Genomic DNA, 18868 nt, shown 5'->3' on the forward strand with positions numbered 1-18868 from the left:
ATTTCTGCCCCTATGTATGCGCATTATATTACATTTATCTACGTTTAGGGAAAGCTGCCAGCTGTCGCACCATGCATTAATCCTCTGCAGGTCCTCCTGGAGTACGTACGAGTCTTCTGATGTTGCTACTTTCTTGTAGACAACCGTGTCATCTGCAAATAGCCTCACGGAGCTACCGATGTTGTCAACTAAGTCATTTATGTATATTGTAAACAATAAAGGTCCTATCACGCTTCCCTGCGGTACTCCCGAAATTACCTCTACATCTGCAGATTTTGAACCGTTAAGAATGACATGTTGTGTTCTTTCTTCTAGGAAATCCTGAATCCAATCACAAACCTGGTCCGATATTCCGTAAGCTCGTATTTTTTTCACTAAACGTAAGTGCGGAACCGTATCAAATTCCTTCCTGAAGTCCAGGAATACGGCATCAATCTGCTCGCCAGTGTCTACGGCATTGTGAATTTCTTGGGCAAATAGGGCGAGCTACTAAATGATCCTGTAACGAAGTGTGCTGTTCTCCGTTGGATCTTCTCTCTCTCTTCTATCAACCCTTTCTGTTACCCTCCCTGCCATTCAAGCAGTGGGCGAACAAGTGTACTGTAACCTATTCCTTTGTTTTCGGATTGCATTTCCTTAGGATTCTTCCAATGAATCTCAGTCTGGCATCTGCTTTACCGACGATCAACTTTATATGATCATTCCATTTTAAATCACTCCTAATCCGTACGCCCAGATAATTTATGGAATTAACTGCTTCCGGTTACTGACCTGCTATATTGTAGCTAAATGATAAAGGATCTTTCTTTCTATGTATTCGCAGCACATTACACTTTTCTACGTTAATATACAATTGCCATTCCCTGCACCATGCATCAATTCGTTGCAGATCCTCCTGCATTTCAGTACAATTTTCCATTGTTACAAACTCTCGATATACTGCAGCATCATCCGCAAAAAGCTTCAGTGAACTTCTGATGTTATCCACAAGGTCATTTATGTATATTGTGAATAGCAACAGTCCTATGACACTCCCCTGCGGCACACCTGAAATCACTCTTACTTCGGAAGACTTCTCTCCTTTGAGAATGACATGCTGCGTTCTGTTATCTAGGAACTCCTCAATCCAATTGCACAATTGGTCTGATAGTCCATATGCTTTTACTTTGTTCATTAAATGACTGTGGGGAACTATATCAAACGTCTTGCGGAAGTTACCAAACACAGCATCTAACTGGGAACCCATGTCTATGGTCCTCTGAGTCTCATGGACGAATAGCGCGAGCTGGGTTTCACACTGTTGTCTTTTTTGAAACGTATGCTGATTCCTACAGAGTAGATTTCTAGTCTCCAGAAAAGTCATTACACTTGAACATAATACGTGTTCCAAAATTATACAAGTGATCGACGTTAGAGATATAGGTCTACAGTTCCGCACATCTGTTCCACGTCCCTTCTTGAAAACTGGGATGACCTGTGCCCTTTTCCAATCCTTTGGAATGCTACGCTCTCCTAGAGACCTACGGTACTCCGCTGCAAGAAGGGGGGCAAGTTCCTTCGCGTACTCTGTGTAAAATCGGTCTGGTATCCCATCAGATCCAGCGGCCTTTCCTCTTTTGAGTGATTTTAATTGTTTCTCTATCCCTCTGTCGTCTATTTCGATATCTACCATTTTGTCATCTGTACGACAATCTAGAGAAGGAACTACAGTGCAGTCTTCCTCTGTGAAACAGCTTTGGAAAAAGACATTTAGTATTTCGGCCTTAAGTCTGTCATCCTCTGTTTCAGTACCATTTTGCTCACAGAGTGTCTGGACATTTTGTTTTGATCCACCTACCGTTTTGACACAAGACCAAAATTTCTTAGGATTTTCTGCCAAGTCAGTACATAGAACTTTACTTTAGAATTCATTGAATGCCTCTCGCATAGCCCTCCTCACACTACATTTCACTTTGCGTAATTTTTGTTTGTCTGCAAGGCTTTGGCTATGTTTATGTTTGCTGTGAAGATCCCTTTGCTTCTGCAGAAGTTTTCTAACTCGGCTGTTGTACCACGGTGGCTCTTTTCCATCTGTTACGATCTTGCTTGGCACATACTCATCTAATGCAAATTGTGCGATGGTTTTGAACTTTGTCCACTGATCCTCAACACTGTCTGTACTTGAGACAAAACTTTTGTGTTGAGCCGTCAGGTACTCTGAAATCTGCTTTTTGTCACTTTTGCTAAACAGTAAAATCTTCCTACCTTTTTTAATATTTCTATTTACGGCTGAAATCATCGTTGCAGTAACCGCTTTATGATCACTGATTCCCTGTTCTGCATTAACTGTTTCAAATAGTTCAGGTCTGTTTGTCACCAGGTGGTCTAATATGTTATCGCCACGAGTCGGTTCTCTGTTTAACGCTCAAGGTAGTTTTCAGATGAAGCACTTACAAAAATTTCACTGGAGTCTTTGTGCCGGCCACCTGTTATGAACGTTCGAGTCTCCCAGTCTATATCCGGAAAATTAAAATCTCCACCCAGAACTATAACAGGGTCAGGAAATCTACCCGAAATATTTTCCAAATTTTCCTTCAGGTGCTTTGCCACAACAGCTGCTGAGCCAGGGTCCCTATAGAGACATCCAATTACCATGTTTGGGCCTGCTTTAACTGTGACTTTCACCCAAATTATTTCACATTTCGGATCTCCATCAATTTCCTTCAATACTATTGCACTTTTTATTGCTATAAACACGCGTCCCCCTTCACTGTCCAGCCTCTCTCTGTGGTATACATTGCAATCTGAGTTTAGAATTTTGTTGCTGTTTACATCTGGTTTCAGCCAACTTTCTGTTCCTAGGAGTATGTGGTCATTGTGACTGTTCATTAATGAGAGCAGTTCTGGGACCTATCTATAGACACTCCTGCAGTTTACTATCATCATCGTCGTCATCATCATCATCGTCGTCGTCATCATCATCTTCGTCGTTATCACGTCGTCGTCGTCGTCGTCATTTAAGACTGATTATGCCTTTCAGCGTTCAGTCTGGAGCATAGCCCCCTTATAAAATTCCTCCATGATCCCCTATTCAGTGCTATCATTGGTGCCTCTTCTGATGTTAAACCTATTACTTGAAAATCATTCTTAACCAAATCCAGGTACCTTCTCCTTGGTCTGCCCCGACTCCTCCTACCCTCTACTGCTGAACCCATGAGTCCATCACCCCACCATCTAAGCCTGTTCGCCCTGACTGCTACATCTATAGAGTTCATTCCCAGTTTTTCTTTGATTTCCTCATTGTGGACACTCTCCAGCCATTGTTCCCATCTACTAGTACCTGCAGTCATGCTAGCTACTTTCATATCCTTAACCTCAACCTTGTTGATAAGGTAACCTGAATCCACCCAGCTTTTGCTCCCATACAACAAAGTTGGTCGAAAGATTGAACGGTGCACAGATAGCTTAGTCTTGGTACTGACCTCCTTCTTGCAGAAGAGAGTAGATCGTAGCTGAGCGCTCACTGCATTAGCTTTGCTACACCTCGCTTCCAGTTCTTTCACTATGTTGCCAACCTGTGAGAATATGCATCCTAAGTACTTGAAACCGTCCACCTGTTCTAACTTTGTTCCTCCTGTTTGGCACTCAATCCATTTATATTTCTTTCCCACTGACATTACTTTCGTTTTGGAGATGCTAATCTTCATACCATAGTCCTTACGTTTCTGATCTAGCTCTGAAATATTACTTTGCAAACTTTCAATCGAAACTGCCATCACAACTAAGTCATCCACATATGCGAGACTGCTTATTTTGTGTTCACATATCTTAATCTCACCCAGCCAGTCTATTCGTTTCAACATATGATCCATAAATAATATGAACAACAGTGGAGACAGGTTGCAGCCTTGTCTTACCCCTGAAACTACTCTGAACCATGAACTCAATTTACCATCAACTCTAACTGCTGCCTGACTATCCATGTAAAGACCTTTAATTGCTTGCAAAAGTGTGCCTCCTATTCCATAATCTCGTAGAACAGACAATAACTTCCTCCTAGGAACCCGGTCATATGCCTTTTCTAGATCTGTAAAGCATAGATACAATTCCTTGTTCCACTCATAACACTTCTCCATTATTTGCCGTAAGCTAAAGATCTGGTCCTGACAACCTCTAAGAGGCCTAAACCCACACTGATTTTCATCCAGTTGGTCCTCAACTAATACTCGCACTTTCCTTTCAACAATACCTGAGAAGATTTTACCCACTATGCTGATTCAAGAGATACCTCTGTAGTTGGTACGATCTTTTCTGTTTCTATGTTTAAAGATTGGTGTGATTACTGCTTTTGTCCAGTCTGATGGAACCTGTCCCGACTCCCAGGCCATTTCAATTATCCTGTGTAGCCATTTAAGACCTGACATTCCACTGTATTTGATGAGTCCTGACTTAATTTCATCCACCCCAGCTGCTTTATTGCACTGCAATCTATTGACCATTTTCTCCACTTCCTCAAATGTGATCCTATTTCCATCATCATTCCTATCCCATTCTACCTCAAAATATGAAACATTACTGATCGTATTTTCACCTAAATTGAACAACTCTTCAAAATATTCCCTCCATCTGCCCAAGGCATCTACAGGATTCACCAGCAGTTTCCCTGACCTGTCCAAAATACTTGTCATTTCCTTCTTACCTCCCTTTCGAAGACTGCTAATTACACTCCAGAATGGTTTTCCAGCAGCTTGACCCATAGTCTCCAACCTGTTTCCAAAGTCTTCCCAAGATTTCTTCTTGGATGCTGTAATTATCTGTTTGGCTTTGTTTCTTTCTTCAACATAACTTTCTCTGTCTACCTGAGTTCTAGTATGTAGCCATTTTTGATACGCCTTCTTTTTCCTTTTACAGGCTGCCTTGACTGTGTCATTCCACCAAGCTGTTTGCTTCATCCTACGTTTACACACTACTGTTCCAATACATTCTTTAGCCACTTCTAGTACTGTGTCCCTGTACCTTGTCCATTCCTTTTCCAAAGACTGTAATTGACTACATTCAACTAACTGGTACCTTTCTGAGATCGCTGTTATGTACTTGTGCCTGATTTCCTTATCCTGAAGTTTCTCCAATCTTATCCTCCTACATATGGACCTGACCTCCTGCACTTTCGGCCTCACAATCCCAATTTCACTGCAGATTAAATAATGATCAGTGTCATCAAAGAATCCCCTGAATACACGTGTGTCCCTCACAGCCTTCCTGAATTCCTGATCTGTTATTATATAGTCAATGACAGATCTGGTTCCCATGCCATCCAAAGTATACTGGTGAATGTTCTTATGTTTAAAAAAGGAGTTTGTGATTACTAAGCCCATACTGGCACAGAAATCCAATAGTTGTTTCCCATTCCTGTTGGCCTCGATATCCTCTCCAACTTTACCCATAACCTTTTCATACCCTTCTGTTCGATTTCCAATCCTGGCATTAAAATCACCCAAGAGCGGAACACTGTCCTTGTCCTTTACTCTAACAACTACGTCACTGAGTGCCTCATAAAAACTATCATCTTATCTTGATCTGTCCCTTCACAATACGAATATACTATTACCACATTAATATTGTTATTCCCTGTTGCGTTTTGCCTACTACTACCACCTTGTCGCGTCTCAGGAGGCTTCTTGACGTGCCTAGGAGGAAATTCTCTAACCTAAAAAAACCCACATGTGCACTCCACGCGTACTACACTACCCTTGTAGCCGCTTCAAGCGTGTACTGCACGCGTGACCTATCCAGGGGGACCCTACATTTCTCCACCTGATAGCGGAGGTCAAGAAATTTGCAACCCAGATCTCTGCAGGATCGTCTTGAGCCTCTGGTTTAAGCCTTCCACTTGGCTGCAAACCAGAGGACCGCGATCGGTTCTGGGAACGATACTACAAGTAGTTACCTCAGATTTCACCCCCTTAGCGAGGCTTTCCGCCTTCACCAACTCCACTAACCACCTGTATGAACTGAGGATGACCTCTGAACCCAGACGGCAGGAGGCATTGGTGCCGACATGAGCAACAATTTGCAGTCGGGTGCACCCAGTGCTCTCTGTCGCCGCCGGCAGGGCCTCCTCCACATCTCGGATGAGACCCCCGACAAGCAGACAGAGTGAACACCAGCCTTCTTCTCCAACCTTTCCGCTATCTCCCTAAGGGGCTCCATCACTCGCCTAACATTGGAGCTCCCAGTCACTAATAAACCCCTCCCCCCGTGTGCCTGCTCGGACCTTGCTGAAGGAGCAGGCACATGTCCACTCAGAGGCAGAGCAGGCGATGCCACACGGCCAGACTCCACATTGACCCTCCGCCTTGTGCGCCGCAAACGCTGCTGAACCCACCACTCCCCTTGAGGAGAGGGCGGCCCAACCACGCCTGGTACCCGCGGAGATGTCTCGACAGTAGGGACCATGGGTGAAGCATGTAACACCATGCAACGCACCAGACTCCCCACTGCCACTACACTCCGAGGCAGCAGCCTGAAGACGGCTGACTACAGTCATCAACATGTTCAGCTGTTTGCGAACAGTGGCCAGCTCCTCCTGCGTCCGTACCCAGCAGTCACACATCCTATCCATCCTAAGAAATCAATTTACTGTAGACAGTTAATCAACTTTTAACTAGACTGCTAATTCACTAAAGGCGGCTGATAGCTGACTAAACTGTGGTTACTAGACACTTCTTGTTGAAAAGAATGAAAATAAGCACTACCTGTCTCTGGATTGTGTTCAAAACAAACACTAGCACTACTGGCACTACAGCTGACTAAAGGGACTCTGACTGTATTCAAAACAAACACAAAATCTATGGAACACTATTACTAGTACTCTAAAATTAAAGCTTCCTAAAAGCAAAAACACACGGAAGAAGAAGTGACAAGTAAGAAAAATACAGTTTATACTTAATTTAACGTAGTTCGCTGCACAGCAGATGGGAAGCGGACAGCAGTTACGATAATGCTGTCTGTAGCATTGTCAAGTTCACGCCGCATGGCTGTGAATGCACACGAAAGGTTGATGTCAATATTCTGCAGATTTTGCAGTTACCAAATTGTGTGGGGAAAGGAAATAATGTCTAGAAATATCTTGACTTGGATAAGCACTTTTTTCACCAGTAGGAAAATGCTGCTGCTTCTCCACAGAAACAACCATGTGTTGTAAACTTAAATAAGCAAAGACCATTTCAGAAAAAAACTGTTGAACTTTTTGGAAAAGGAAATGTTCCAGTCAAAAAGCTTGACAATCAGTACTTTTTCTTTGCAAGTCAGTTTTTCAAAGCACCAGGGCTCCTTCTTCAGACATGAAGCGTGAACAACCTTTTAAATTTGTATGTTTAATCCTTTAAAAACAAAAATAAATTGAGATGCGAATTTTGCCAAAAACGATGCGAAATTTGACAAAAACGATGCGAAATTTGACAAAAATGATTCAAAATATGTCAAAAATGGATGCTCCATTTTTGGATCCCTAATTATAATCAAAGTCACTGTGCAGCAGAAGTAAGATAGTGGTCAAAACTAGTCTTGATTTTACATCACTATTTGTGTACCACTCCTGGCATTAAATAATTTTGTAATTTTCTTCTGCACTTCTCGGCAAAGGATCTTTGATATTTGTTGATGAAATGTGCCACAGTAAGAGAGACAATAAACTATTTGATATTGCTAATGCTAACATGTAATTAACATTCAAAAAACATTACAGAGCTACATCTACTGGACACATAAATGCATTGATACTATTGCCCATTGCAGATTTTCTAATTTTACAGTACTTAGTTAAATATGGTGAAGACTTCTGAATTCTTGAAATCTGTTGTTGCATTTGCAATTTCATTTTGACTCTGGATGAATATTTCACTCTCTTCCAAGATGTCCATTTTCCAGTTCTTATGTAAAGTTTGCTGTATTTGAAGATAATTCTATGTTGCAACAATGTGTCCTATTTAGCTGATGTGTTTAGCTATGAATGATTTGTTCCATTTGTTAAGTCGACATGCTTTTGCAAAAAGGTTTTAACATTCCTATCCATTTGGGGTATTAATACTTGTTGCAGTGACGGCACGTCACTTTGTAAATTACTCATTCACTTGAATCGTCAGCTAGTTTTGTGGTGGCATGCACTACTTTCATCCTTAAGTTTTTTGGCAATGACAAAAGTGTTTCTGATGACTGTGTTTTTCAATAGCTTAGCCAGTTGGTGTGAGATGATGTGTAAATATGGCATTTCTACATGTCTGGTGAAGGAAGATAATTCACCATTCGCAAAGTTTTGCTGCGCAGCTGTGAAACAGTTTCATGTCATTGCAAGCTCTTTTCCCTTGCACTGAAAATAACTGTTTCTTTTCCCCCACTGTAAATATGTTTGCCAACAACATCTAGTGTGAGCAACTCCCAGTTGTATGTTATGCTGGCAGAAATAAGGAACTTACTTCTCTAAATTTTTTCAAAGAGTAAAGGACAATATTTTGGCATTATTCCTTTAATTTACTTGTAATTCTGACAATCTTACAAAATTGGCTAAATAAAATATTGTTTGAAAAGTGCAAACTGTGCTTTTCCTAGATGTTTCCTTTAATTTACAACACCTGTTGGTGTTTTTGGGATTGGCTTAAAAGTGGAAACCTGTAGTGTTTCATGAGAACTGTGTGGTGCAATTATATATTTTACTAGACACCCATTTGACTTATTGTGAACCACTTCTTGTGGTCTAAGAGTTGTGAAACTAGAACTAGGCACAATTATTAGTCTTTCTCCTTGTAGGTCACATCTGGGAGGGGGTTTGGGGGGGGGGGGGGGGGGGGAATGGAGAGAGAGAGAGAGAGAGAGAGAGAGAGAGAGAGAGAGAGAGAGAGAGATTGGGGGGGGGGTGTCCATGTTCATGTACGCACATGCACACTTGCTATTCATTTGGAAAAATGAACCGTTCTGTCCTACTCTGCATAGGTAGTACATAGTTTATAACCACTTGCATTGCTGATAGTGCAAGAGACAGTTTGAACAAAGACATGTTTCCTGGAGTCGATGGCAGTGGAGTTAACAAAGCGAAATGCTAGCCAAATCAAGTCGAGAGCATAGCAGAAGTCATATTAAGTGTACACAAACTGTTCTGGCAGCAATCTGAATCAAAAATGTAATACAGATAAGGTCAACACACTACCAATCAATGGCGTGTATCTCAGGATTCAGTGAACTGGCGGGTGTGTGAACATGGTACTTACAGGCACTCTGGCATCAGTGGATGCCCCCATGTTACACAGTTGCGGTTGCGGCTGTGCGTCAGGTAGGAGCGAGCTGCGGCCAGAGTATGTAGCCTAAATACCTCTGACTTGTCCTTCAAATTGCTGTTCAGCCTGGTGGGGGGATCCAAATCACTGTTGTATACTAAAAAGGTTCAGAATTTATTATTAATGTATGGATTCTTTAAAGTGATAGTAATTTCTTTGTGTTTGAAGTCCAGTACGTAATTGTGAATGATATTGCCATGAGGAAATGTTATCTTTGCGGTTTGTTTTATAAGCTTGCTGCAGACTCTGATTATTTGCTGAAAATTTAAACACACTATTCTCTTTCTCTGCTTCATACAAAACATTATTTTCAAGATTCACCTGTGGCTTAAAAAGGAATCTTTCAAGGAACAAGGGAAGACAAGCAGAGTACTATGTGACTCTTTTCACTCCAACTTGCAACTTCCCCATATAATTTCCTGTTATTTTATTTCTTTGTTTTCTTCTATATGGCAGTATTAACTTTTACCATCAGTCTAAGATGTTTTCATAGTTTTTTAGTTGACCTTCTTGTTTATGTTTTGTAAATAGCCTACAACCCGTACAGTGTTCTTACTTGACTGTTGTCAGCTTTTGAATATAGGAAGTCATAAGGATTATTTGCTATAGCAGAATCAACTGCATTGTAACTTTTTTCTGTTATTTGCTAGGAAATGTTGCTGTCTCCAAGGAATTCTAGACGTTTTAAAGCTGCCCTTGGAAGTCCTCTCTTCATTATGTCAGCTTTGTCCAGCTTTTATTTTCTTGGTAGAATGGAAATTGGAAACATATTTGTCAGTCGAATCTTTACAGGTAAGTATTAGTTTTATGCAGTTCCAAACATATGTTATTGACCAAGGTTTCATTTGGTATGCCATGAAAACTCGGAAATATTTTATGTAATTCTCCTTGGCTCATGTTATCAGTTCCACAGAATTTAGCTGTGACACATTATACAATTTATGTTTTATGGTAGGTGGTGTCAGATCATGTTTTAGCTATTCTGATGTAGCCTTTACATTGTTTCAGAAATGCCCAGGATAATAGGACATACAACTGTAGACATATCTGCGTAGTTACTTTGTGGCAGGGTAAATCACAAAGAGGGACAACTAATACACACCTCATAAGATCAGTCAGTCAGCATAATACTGGAATGCTACACTAATAGTGCTGTCACAGAAACATCTAACTTACATGATTTTCTAAGTAATAGAAATTTCTTCTTCCTCCTCCTCCTCCTCCTCCTCCTCCTTCTCCTCTTCTTCCCCCCCCCCCCCCACCCCCCACCAGCAGTCAGTGTCCAGTTGAGACACTGATATTACTATCAGTTGGAAATCTATTAAAGCGAGTTACTGAGTTCACAGACGATTAACCATAAGCAAAGAAGATGTAATTATTTCTGAAACTACAGTATTTACCTGAGTATAAGATTACTGAATGTAAGATTAAATGTTAGGCTGTTTCTTCTGAATATGTTAAAAATTTCTGAGGTTGTGGTTATGTGGATGTGTAGGTGGCCGAGTATGAAACGCGTTTATCATTTATATTGATGCCAGAATGTGAAGCCCTCTTTATACTGTAGCAAGCAAAAGCAAATTCACAACAGGGAATGAGAATTTTCTGGTGTAAATGCTGGATGTGCTTTTGCAAAAGGCATTAGTTCATGCATGATTCATATTCAAGTCCTCTCTACTCAAGAGTTAAAAGCACAGAAAGCTTTCGTAGCTATCTTGTCTACTTTTGTTGTTTTGACATAGTTGTGTTAGCAGTGGAGTGCTCCAGTGAGAATTTATTGTTGCTGATAGATGAATATAGATATCATATTCACTTCTGAGATCTGACAGATCTACAGCACAAATGCTGAAGGAAAAGATATGTGATTGGTAGAAAAGTTTTGAAGCACTGTGTCCTTCTTGAGACTTGAGAAAGATAACTTCATTAAATGCTTGCATCAGGTGGGAATCGAGTGAATAAGCAGAGACTTCATAATTCTTACTTTTAAAAAGGAAAAGCCCAATAACTTTCCTTCAAAATTCTCATTGCTTATGTTCGTAGTATCGGTAATTACATGGATGATGTTCCATTGTTACGTCAGAGAGTTTTGATGATGATGATGATGATGATGATGATAATAATTGTTTACTCAGGAACACACTATCTGCCCTGTAACAAACTATATATCAGATTTAAAGAATAGAAACTTCAGGTTGGAATATGAACAATATAAAGAAAAGGTTGGATTGCTACTCATGGGAAAGATGAGATATTGATTTGCAGTCAGGCACAATGAAAAGTGTGTTACATGTTCAGCTTTCGGCCAAAGCCTTCGTCAGAAAAGAAACACACACACACACACACACACACACACACACACACACACAAACGAGTGCACCTCACGCACACATGACCACCATCTCTGGCAGCTTGCACCGTGTGTGTGTGTGTGTGTGTGTGTGTGTGTGTGTGTGTGTGTGTGTGCCTTCTTTTCTTTTCTGAAGAAGGCTTTGGCCGAAAGCTAAATGTGTAACAGTTTCTTTGATGTGCCTGTTGGTAACTCAGTGTTATCTTTACGATGAGTAGCAATATAACCTTTTCCTTAAATTGTATGAATCAAGTTTTATCAATTAGTCTACATGACAAGGTGGATATATATTTCACATTTCATTAATTGTATTTGATTTGCAATATCTTCTTTATGCTTACTGTAGTACAATCCATGGCAATGCTTTGTATATGGCACTGCAGACATCAGAAACTATCATCTACATCTACATCTACATGGATACTATGCAAATCACATTTAAGTGCCTGGCAGAGGGTTCATCGAACCGCCTTCACAATTCCCTATTATTCCAATCTCGTATAGTATACGGAAAGAATGAACACCTATATCTTTCCGTACGAGCTCTGATTTCCCTTATTTTATCGTGGTGATCATTCCTTCCTATGTAGGTCGGCGTCAACAAAATATTTTGTCATCCTGAGGAGAAAGTTGGTGATGGGAATTTCTTGAGAAGATTCAGTCGCAACGAAAAACGCCTTTCTTTTAATGATGTCCAGCCCAAATCCTGTATCATTCCTGTGATGCTCTCTCCCATATTTCACGATAATACAAAACATGCTGCCTTTCTTTGAACTTTTTCGATGTACTCCGTCAGTCCTATCTGGTAAGGATCCCACACTGCGCAGCAGTATTCTAAAAGAGGACGGACAAGCAAAGTGTAGGCAGTCCCCTTAGTAGATCTGTTACATTTTCAAAGTATCCTGCCAATAAAATGCAGTCTTTGGTTAGCCTTCCCCACAACATTTTCTATGTGTTCCTTCCAATTTAAGTTGTTCGTAATTGCAATACCCAGGTATTTAGTTGAATTTATGGCTTTTAGATTAGACTGATTGATCGTGTAACTTAAGTTTAACGAGTTACTTTTAGCACTCATGTAGATGACCTCACACTTTCCATTATTTAGGGTCAACTGCCACTTTTTTCACCATTCAGATATCTTTTCTAAATCATTTTGCAGTTTGTTTTGATCTTCTGATGACTTCATTAGTTGATAAACGACAGCATCATCTGCAAACAACTGAAGATGGCTGCTCAGATTGTCTCCCAAATAGTTCATATAGATAAGGAACAGCAAAAGGCCTATAACAGCACCTTGGGAAATGCCAAAAATCACTTCTGTTTTACTCAATGACTTTGTCAGTTACTATGAACTGAGACCTCTCCGACAGGAAATCACAAATCCAATCACATAACTGAGACGATATTCCATAAGCAAGCAATTTCACTATGAGCCGCTTATGTGGTACAGTGTCAAAAGCCTTCCGGAAATCCAGAAATGCGGAATCGATGTAAAATCCCGTGTCAGTAGCACTCAACACTTCATGTGAATAAAGAGATAGTTGTGTTTCACTGGAACGATGTTTTCTAAACCTACGCTGACTGTGTGTCAATAGACCGTTTTCTTCGAGGTAATTCATAATGTTCGAACACAATATATGTTCCAAAATCCTGCTGCATATCGATGTTAACGATATGGGCCTGTAATTTAGTGGATTACTCCTACTACCTTTCTTGAATATTGGTGTGACCTGTGCAACTTTCCTGTCTTTGGGTCGGATCTTTCGTTGAGCTAACGGTTGTATGTGATTGTTAAGTATGGAGCTAATGCATCAGTATACTCTGAAAGGAACCTAATTGGTATACAGTCTGGACCAGAAGACTTGCTTTTATTAAGTGATTTAAGTTGTTTCAATACTCAGAGGATATTTACTTCTATGTTACTCATGTTGGCAGCTGTTCTCAATTCGAATTCTGGGATACTTACTTCGTCATCTTTTGTGAAGGCATTTCAGAAGGCTGTGTTTAGTAACTCTGCTTTGGCAGCACTGTCTTCGATAGGATCTCCCTTGCTATCACGCAGAAAAGGCATTGATTGTTTCTTGCCTCTAACATACTTCACATATGACCAGAATCTCTTTGGATTTTCCGCCAGGTTTCGAGACAAAGTTTCGTTGTGAAAACTGTTATAAGCGTCTCGCATTGAAGTTCACACTAAATTTTGAGCTTCTGCAAAAGACGCAAATCTTTTGGGTTTTGTGTCTGTTTAAATTTGGCATGTTCGTTTCGTTGTTCTGAAACAGTATTCTAACCTGTTTTGTGTACCAAGTACAATCAGCTCTGTCGTTTGTTAATGTATTTGCTATAAATCTCTATTGCTGCCGACACTATTTCTTTGAATTTAAGCCACATCTGGTCTACACTTATATTATTAATTTGGAATGAGTGGAGATTGTCTTTCAGGAAGGTGTCAAGTGAATTTTTGTCTGCTTTTTTGAATAGGTATATTTTTCGCTTATTTTTTGAGGATTTGGGGATTACAGTGTTCAGTCTCACTATGACAACCCTGTGTTCACTAATCCCTGTATCAGTTTTGATACTCATTATTAACACAGGATTATTTGTTGCTAAGAGGTCAAGTGTGTTTTCACAACTGTGTGTTACTCGCGTGGGCTCGTGAACTAACTGCTCGAAATAATTTTCAGATAATGCATTTAGCACAATTTTTGATTATATTTTATGCGTACCTCCGAAATGAAACATGTATTTTCGCCAACATATCGAGGGTAAATTAAAGTCACTACCAACTATAATCGTACGAGTCATGTACTTGTTTGAAATCAAACTCAAGTTTTCTTTGAACCTGTCAGCAAATGTATCATCTGAATTGGGAGGTCGGTAAAAGGATCCAATTATTATTTTATCCCGGTTACCAACCATGACCTCTGCCCATACTAACTCACAGGGAAGTATCTACTTCAATTTTGCGACAAGTTAAACTACTTCTAACAGCAACAAACACGCCTCCGCCAACCGCGTTTAGCCTATGCTTTCGGAACACCGTTAGGTTCTTCGCAAAAATTTTGGCTGAGCTTATATCTAGCTTTAGCCAGCTTCCAGTGCATATAATGATTTGAGCACCAGTGCTTTCTATTAGCGGTTGGAGCTACGACAATTAACAACTGTTATACCAATGGTTCCTCTATGTACATTCTTCCTGTGTTCAGCCTGCACCTTTTGTGACTAAAGCCCTTCTTGTGTTTTCCCGAGACCCTCTAACCTAAAAATCCGCGCAGTCCGCGCTACACAGCTCCTGCTACCTGTGTACCTGCCTCCTGCGTGTAGTGGACACCTGACCTATTCAGCGAAACCGAAACCCAACCACATGTTTGCGCAACTCGAGGAATCTGCACCCTACACACACTATCAGATATAAAGCAACCATTGAAATGTGACACAATCACCAATGTGAAGGTTACTATAATGTGCTGTACAGACTAAGAGGTCAGCAACTGTACCACAACAACATTAGAATCAGTACAAAGCATATGCTTTGATGTTCGCTCCCATACGTTTTCTTCCATTCGCTTCAGTGTAAATGCTGATTTGCAGGTACAAGTCAGTGATGGTGCTCAGTAGCAAATTCCCTGTCCGTTGTTTGCATATGTGAATTTGCTTGTGTTCACTTCGGTAAAAAAAAAGAAAAAGGGGGGGGGGGGGGGGACCTTGACAATATTCTGTTGCTTCCAAATGCGTCACTTGCCCACTGTTCACTCATTGGCTATGGAGAGCCAATAGTTGATTGACACTCCCCCTTCCATTCCCATCATACCTCACAGTGAGCACTGACAAAATTGTTGCACAAAACACATAAGTATGCTACTGGCCTTACCTGGACTTGAAGTATCTTCTGCAGAAATATGTATTACAACTGAGTAAATAAAAATAATAATAATGATAATAATAATAATAATAATAATATTAAAAAAAAATTCAGATAACATCACATCACAGCCAATACAGATTAAGCGTGGAATATACCAAGGAGACTCATTAAGTCCTTTCTGGTTCTGTCTTGCTCTGAACCCACTATCCAACATGCTAAATAATACAAATTATGGATATAATATTACTGGAACATACCCACACAAAATCACACATTTGCTATACATGGATGATCTAAAACTACTGGCAGCAACCAATCAACAACTCAACCAATTACTAAAGATAACAGAAGTATTCAGCAAAGATATATAAATATGGCTTTTGGAACAGACAAATGTAAGAAAAATAGCATAGTCAAGGGAAAACACACTAAACAAGAACATTACATATTGAATAACCACAGTGACTCCATAGAAGCGATGGAAAAAACAGATGCCTATAAATATCTAGGATACAGACAAAAAATAGGAATAGATAATACAAATATTAAAGAAGAACTAAAAGAAAAATATAGACAAAGGCTAACAAAAATACTGAAAACAGAATTGACAGCAAGAAACAAGACAAAAGCTATAAATACTTACGCTATACCAACATTGACCTACTCATTTGGAGTAGTGAAATGGAGTAACACAGACCTAGAAGCACTCAATACACTTACACGTTCACAATGCCACAAATATAGAATACATCACATACATTCAGCAACAGAAAGATTCACATTAAGCAGAAAGGAAGGAGGAAGGGGATTCATCGACATAAAAAACCTACATTATGGACAGGTAGACAATTTAAGAAAATTCTTTCTAGAACGAGCAGAAACTAGCAAAATACACAAAGCAATCACTCATATAAATACATCGGCTACACCACTGCAATTTCATAACCACCTTTACAACCCTTTAGATCATGTAACATCAGCAGATACGAAGAAAGTAAATTGGAAAAAGAAAACACTGCATGGCAAGCACCCGTATCATCTAACACAGCCACACATCGATCAAGACGCATCCAACACATGGCTAAGAAAAGGCAATATAAACAGTGAGATGGAAGGATTCATGATTGCAATACAGGATCAAACAATAAACACCAGATATTACAGCAAGCATATTATTAAAGATCCCAATACCACAACAGATAAATGCAGACTTTGCAAACAACAAATAGAAACAGTAGATCACATCACAAGTGGATGTACAATACTAGCAAATACAGAATACCCCAGAAAACATGACAATGTAGCAAAAATAATACATCAACAGCTTGCCTTACAACATAAACTTATAAAACAACACGTTCCCACATACAAGTATGCACCACAAAATGTACTGGAGAATGATGAATACAAATTATACTGGAACAGAACCATTACAACAGATAAAACACCACCACATAACAAACCTGACATCATACTCACCAATAAAAAGAAGAAATTAACACAACTAATCGAAATATCCATACCCAATACAACAAATATACAAAAGAAAACAGGAGAAAAAATTGAAAAATACGTCCAACTGGCCGAGGAAGTCAAGGACATGTGGCATCAGGATAAAGTTGACATCATACCAATCATACTATCAACTACAGGAGTCATACCACACAATATCCACCATTACATCAATACAATACAGCTACATCCAAACTTGTATATACAATTACAGAAATCCGTAATTATTGATACATGTTCAATTACCCGAAAGTTCCTAAATGCAATATAACATATACCGTACAGTTAAAAGGAAGTGACGCTTGATCAAGGTCCACGTCACGTCCCATTTTTAACCAGACTTAACGTCTGAGAAAGTAAAGAAATAATAATAATAATCCACCCCGTGGAGGCCCGGGAAAAGAATAGGCCTGTGGTATGTTCTGCCAGTCGTAAAAGGCGACGAAAAGAACAAACCACTAATAGGGCTAACTTCCCCTTTAGTGTGATTAGTTGGTTCAGGACAGAACTAATGAAGCCTCGGACAAGCGCTGTCATGGTCGGGTACGACGCTTGAACCCTAGACCCGTCCACAATGGTAACGACACTGCTAGCCACACGGAAAATGATTTAAATCCAAATAGAGGTGTTTTGTGCGATATGCTTCCTGCAACCATTCTAGAAGGAAAACAACGACAGAGGATGAGATGGTCAGATGAAGTTAACCGACACCTCATGTTCTGTTATTACCAAGCAACAAACTTAGGAACCAACACAACTGGATACAGATCACAAGTATACTCAACATTTATTACCAGATACCCAGAATTAAAATGTTTAACAGGACAACGACTAGCTGATCAGATCCGTATAATAATAATAAATAACAGGATACCCCAGTCAGAATTAGAAAACATCAAACAACAAATACTGGAACAAAATAATGTGCAATCAGAAGAAGAAGAAAATACAGTAATGGACTCAAACATCCCAGAGCAAACAAACAAAGAACAACACGCATCAATTAAACAATCGGAGGAAAACAAAATCTTAAGACAGCTACCAGAACAAGCACAAATAGAACACGAAGTGACACACATGTTAGATATAGAAGAAAAATTTCAGCTGGCATATATAGAATACGAAGACACAAACACAGACATTAGACCATTCTTGCATAGACCACCAAATAACCCACAAGTCGAAACAACGATAACAACTATCAACACAATCATACACAACAAAATAAATGAAAATACAACTATGGAAGAGTTACAACTACTGGTTTATATAGGAGTACTCACTACACTAAATATACACACTAGGCAGAGATCAGAACCAACCAACACACGGAAGAAACCCACAAAACCAGCATGGCAACACAGGCCACAAATCAGAATAGAAAAACTGAGAACAGACATCGGACAGCTAACACAATTAATAAGAAATGAAATATCAGACAAAAAACGAAAAAGGTTAGGTAAAATCACACAACAAGAAGCGATAGAGCAATTAGATGAAAAGAAGCAGAAATTACAAGCATTGGCCAAACGACTTAGAAGACACAAAAAAAGTGAAAATAGAAGGAAACAAAACCAAACATTCAACACAAACCAAAAGAAATTTTACCAGACAATAGATAACACACACATTAAAATAGACAATCCACCAAACATAACAGACGTGGAACACTTCTGGAGCAACATATGGTCAAACCCGGTACAGCATAACAGACATGCACGGTGGATACAAGCAGAAACAGACACATACAAGATGATACCACAAATGCCTGAAGTGATAATTTTGCAACATGAAGTCACCTGAGCAATTAATTCTACGCACAATTGGAAAGCCCCTGGA

At 39.7% G+C, this 18868-nt stretch overlaps 1 protein-coding gene across 1 annotated transcript in view; it reads left to right on the forward strand.

Moving 5' to 3' along the window:
- The window catches only part of LOC126481054 (protein-cysteine N-palmitoyltransferase Rasp), a 182436-nt gene that overhangs the window by 137232 nt on the left and 26336 nt on the right, over nt 1-18868 (forward strand). Inside the window, exon 8 of the mRNA XM_050104534.1 lies at nt 9959-10100. Coding sequence (XP_049960491.1) covers nt 9959-10100 — 142 coding nt within the window. The remainder of the gene's footprint in view (nt 1-9958; nt 10101-18868) is intronic.

The sequence above is a fragment of the Schistocerca serialis genome, chromosome 5 (assembly GCF_023864345.2).
Source record: "Schistocerca serialis cubense isolate TAMUIC-IGC-003099 chromosome 5, iqSchSeri2.2, whole genome shotgun sequence".
Taxonomy (NCBI): Eukaryota; Metazoa; Arthropoda; class Insecta; order Orthoptera; family Acrididae; genus Schistocerca; species Schistocerca serialis.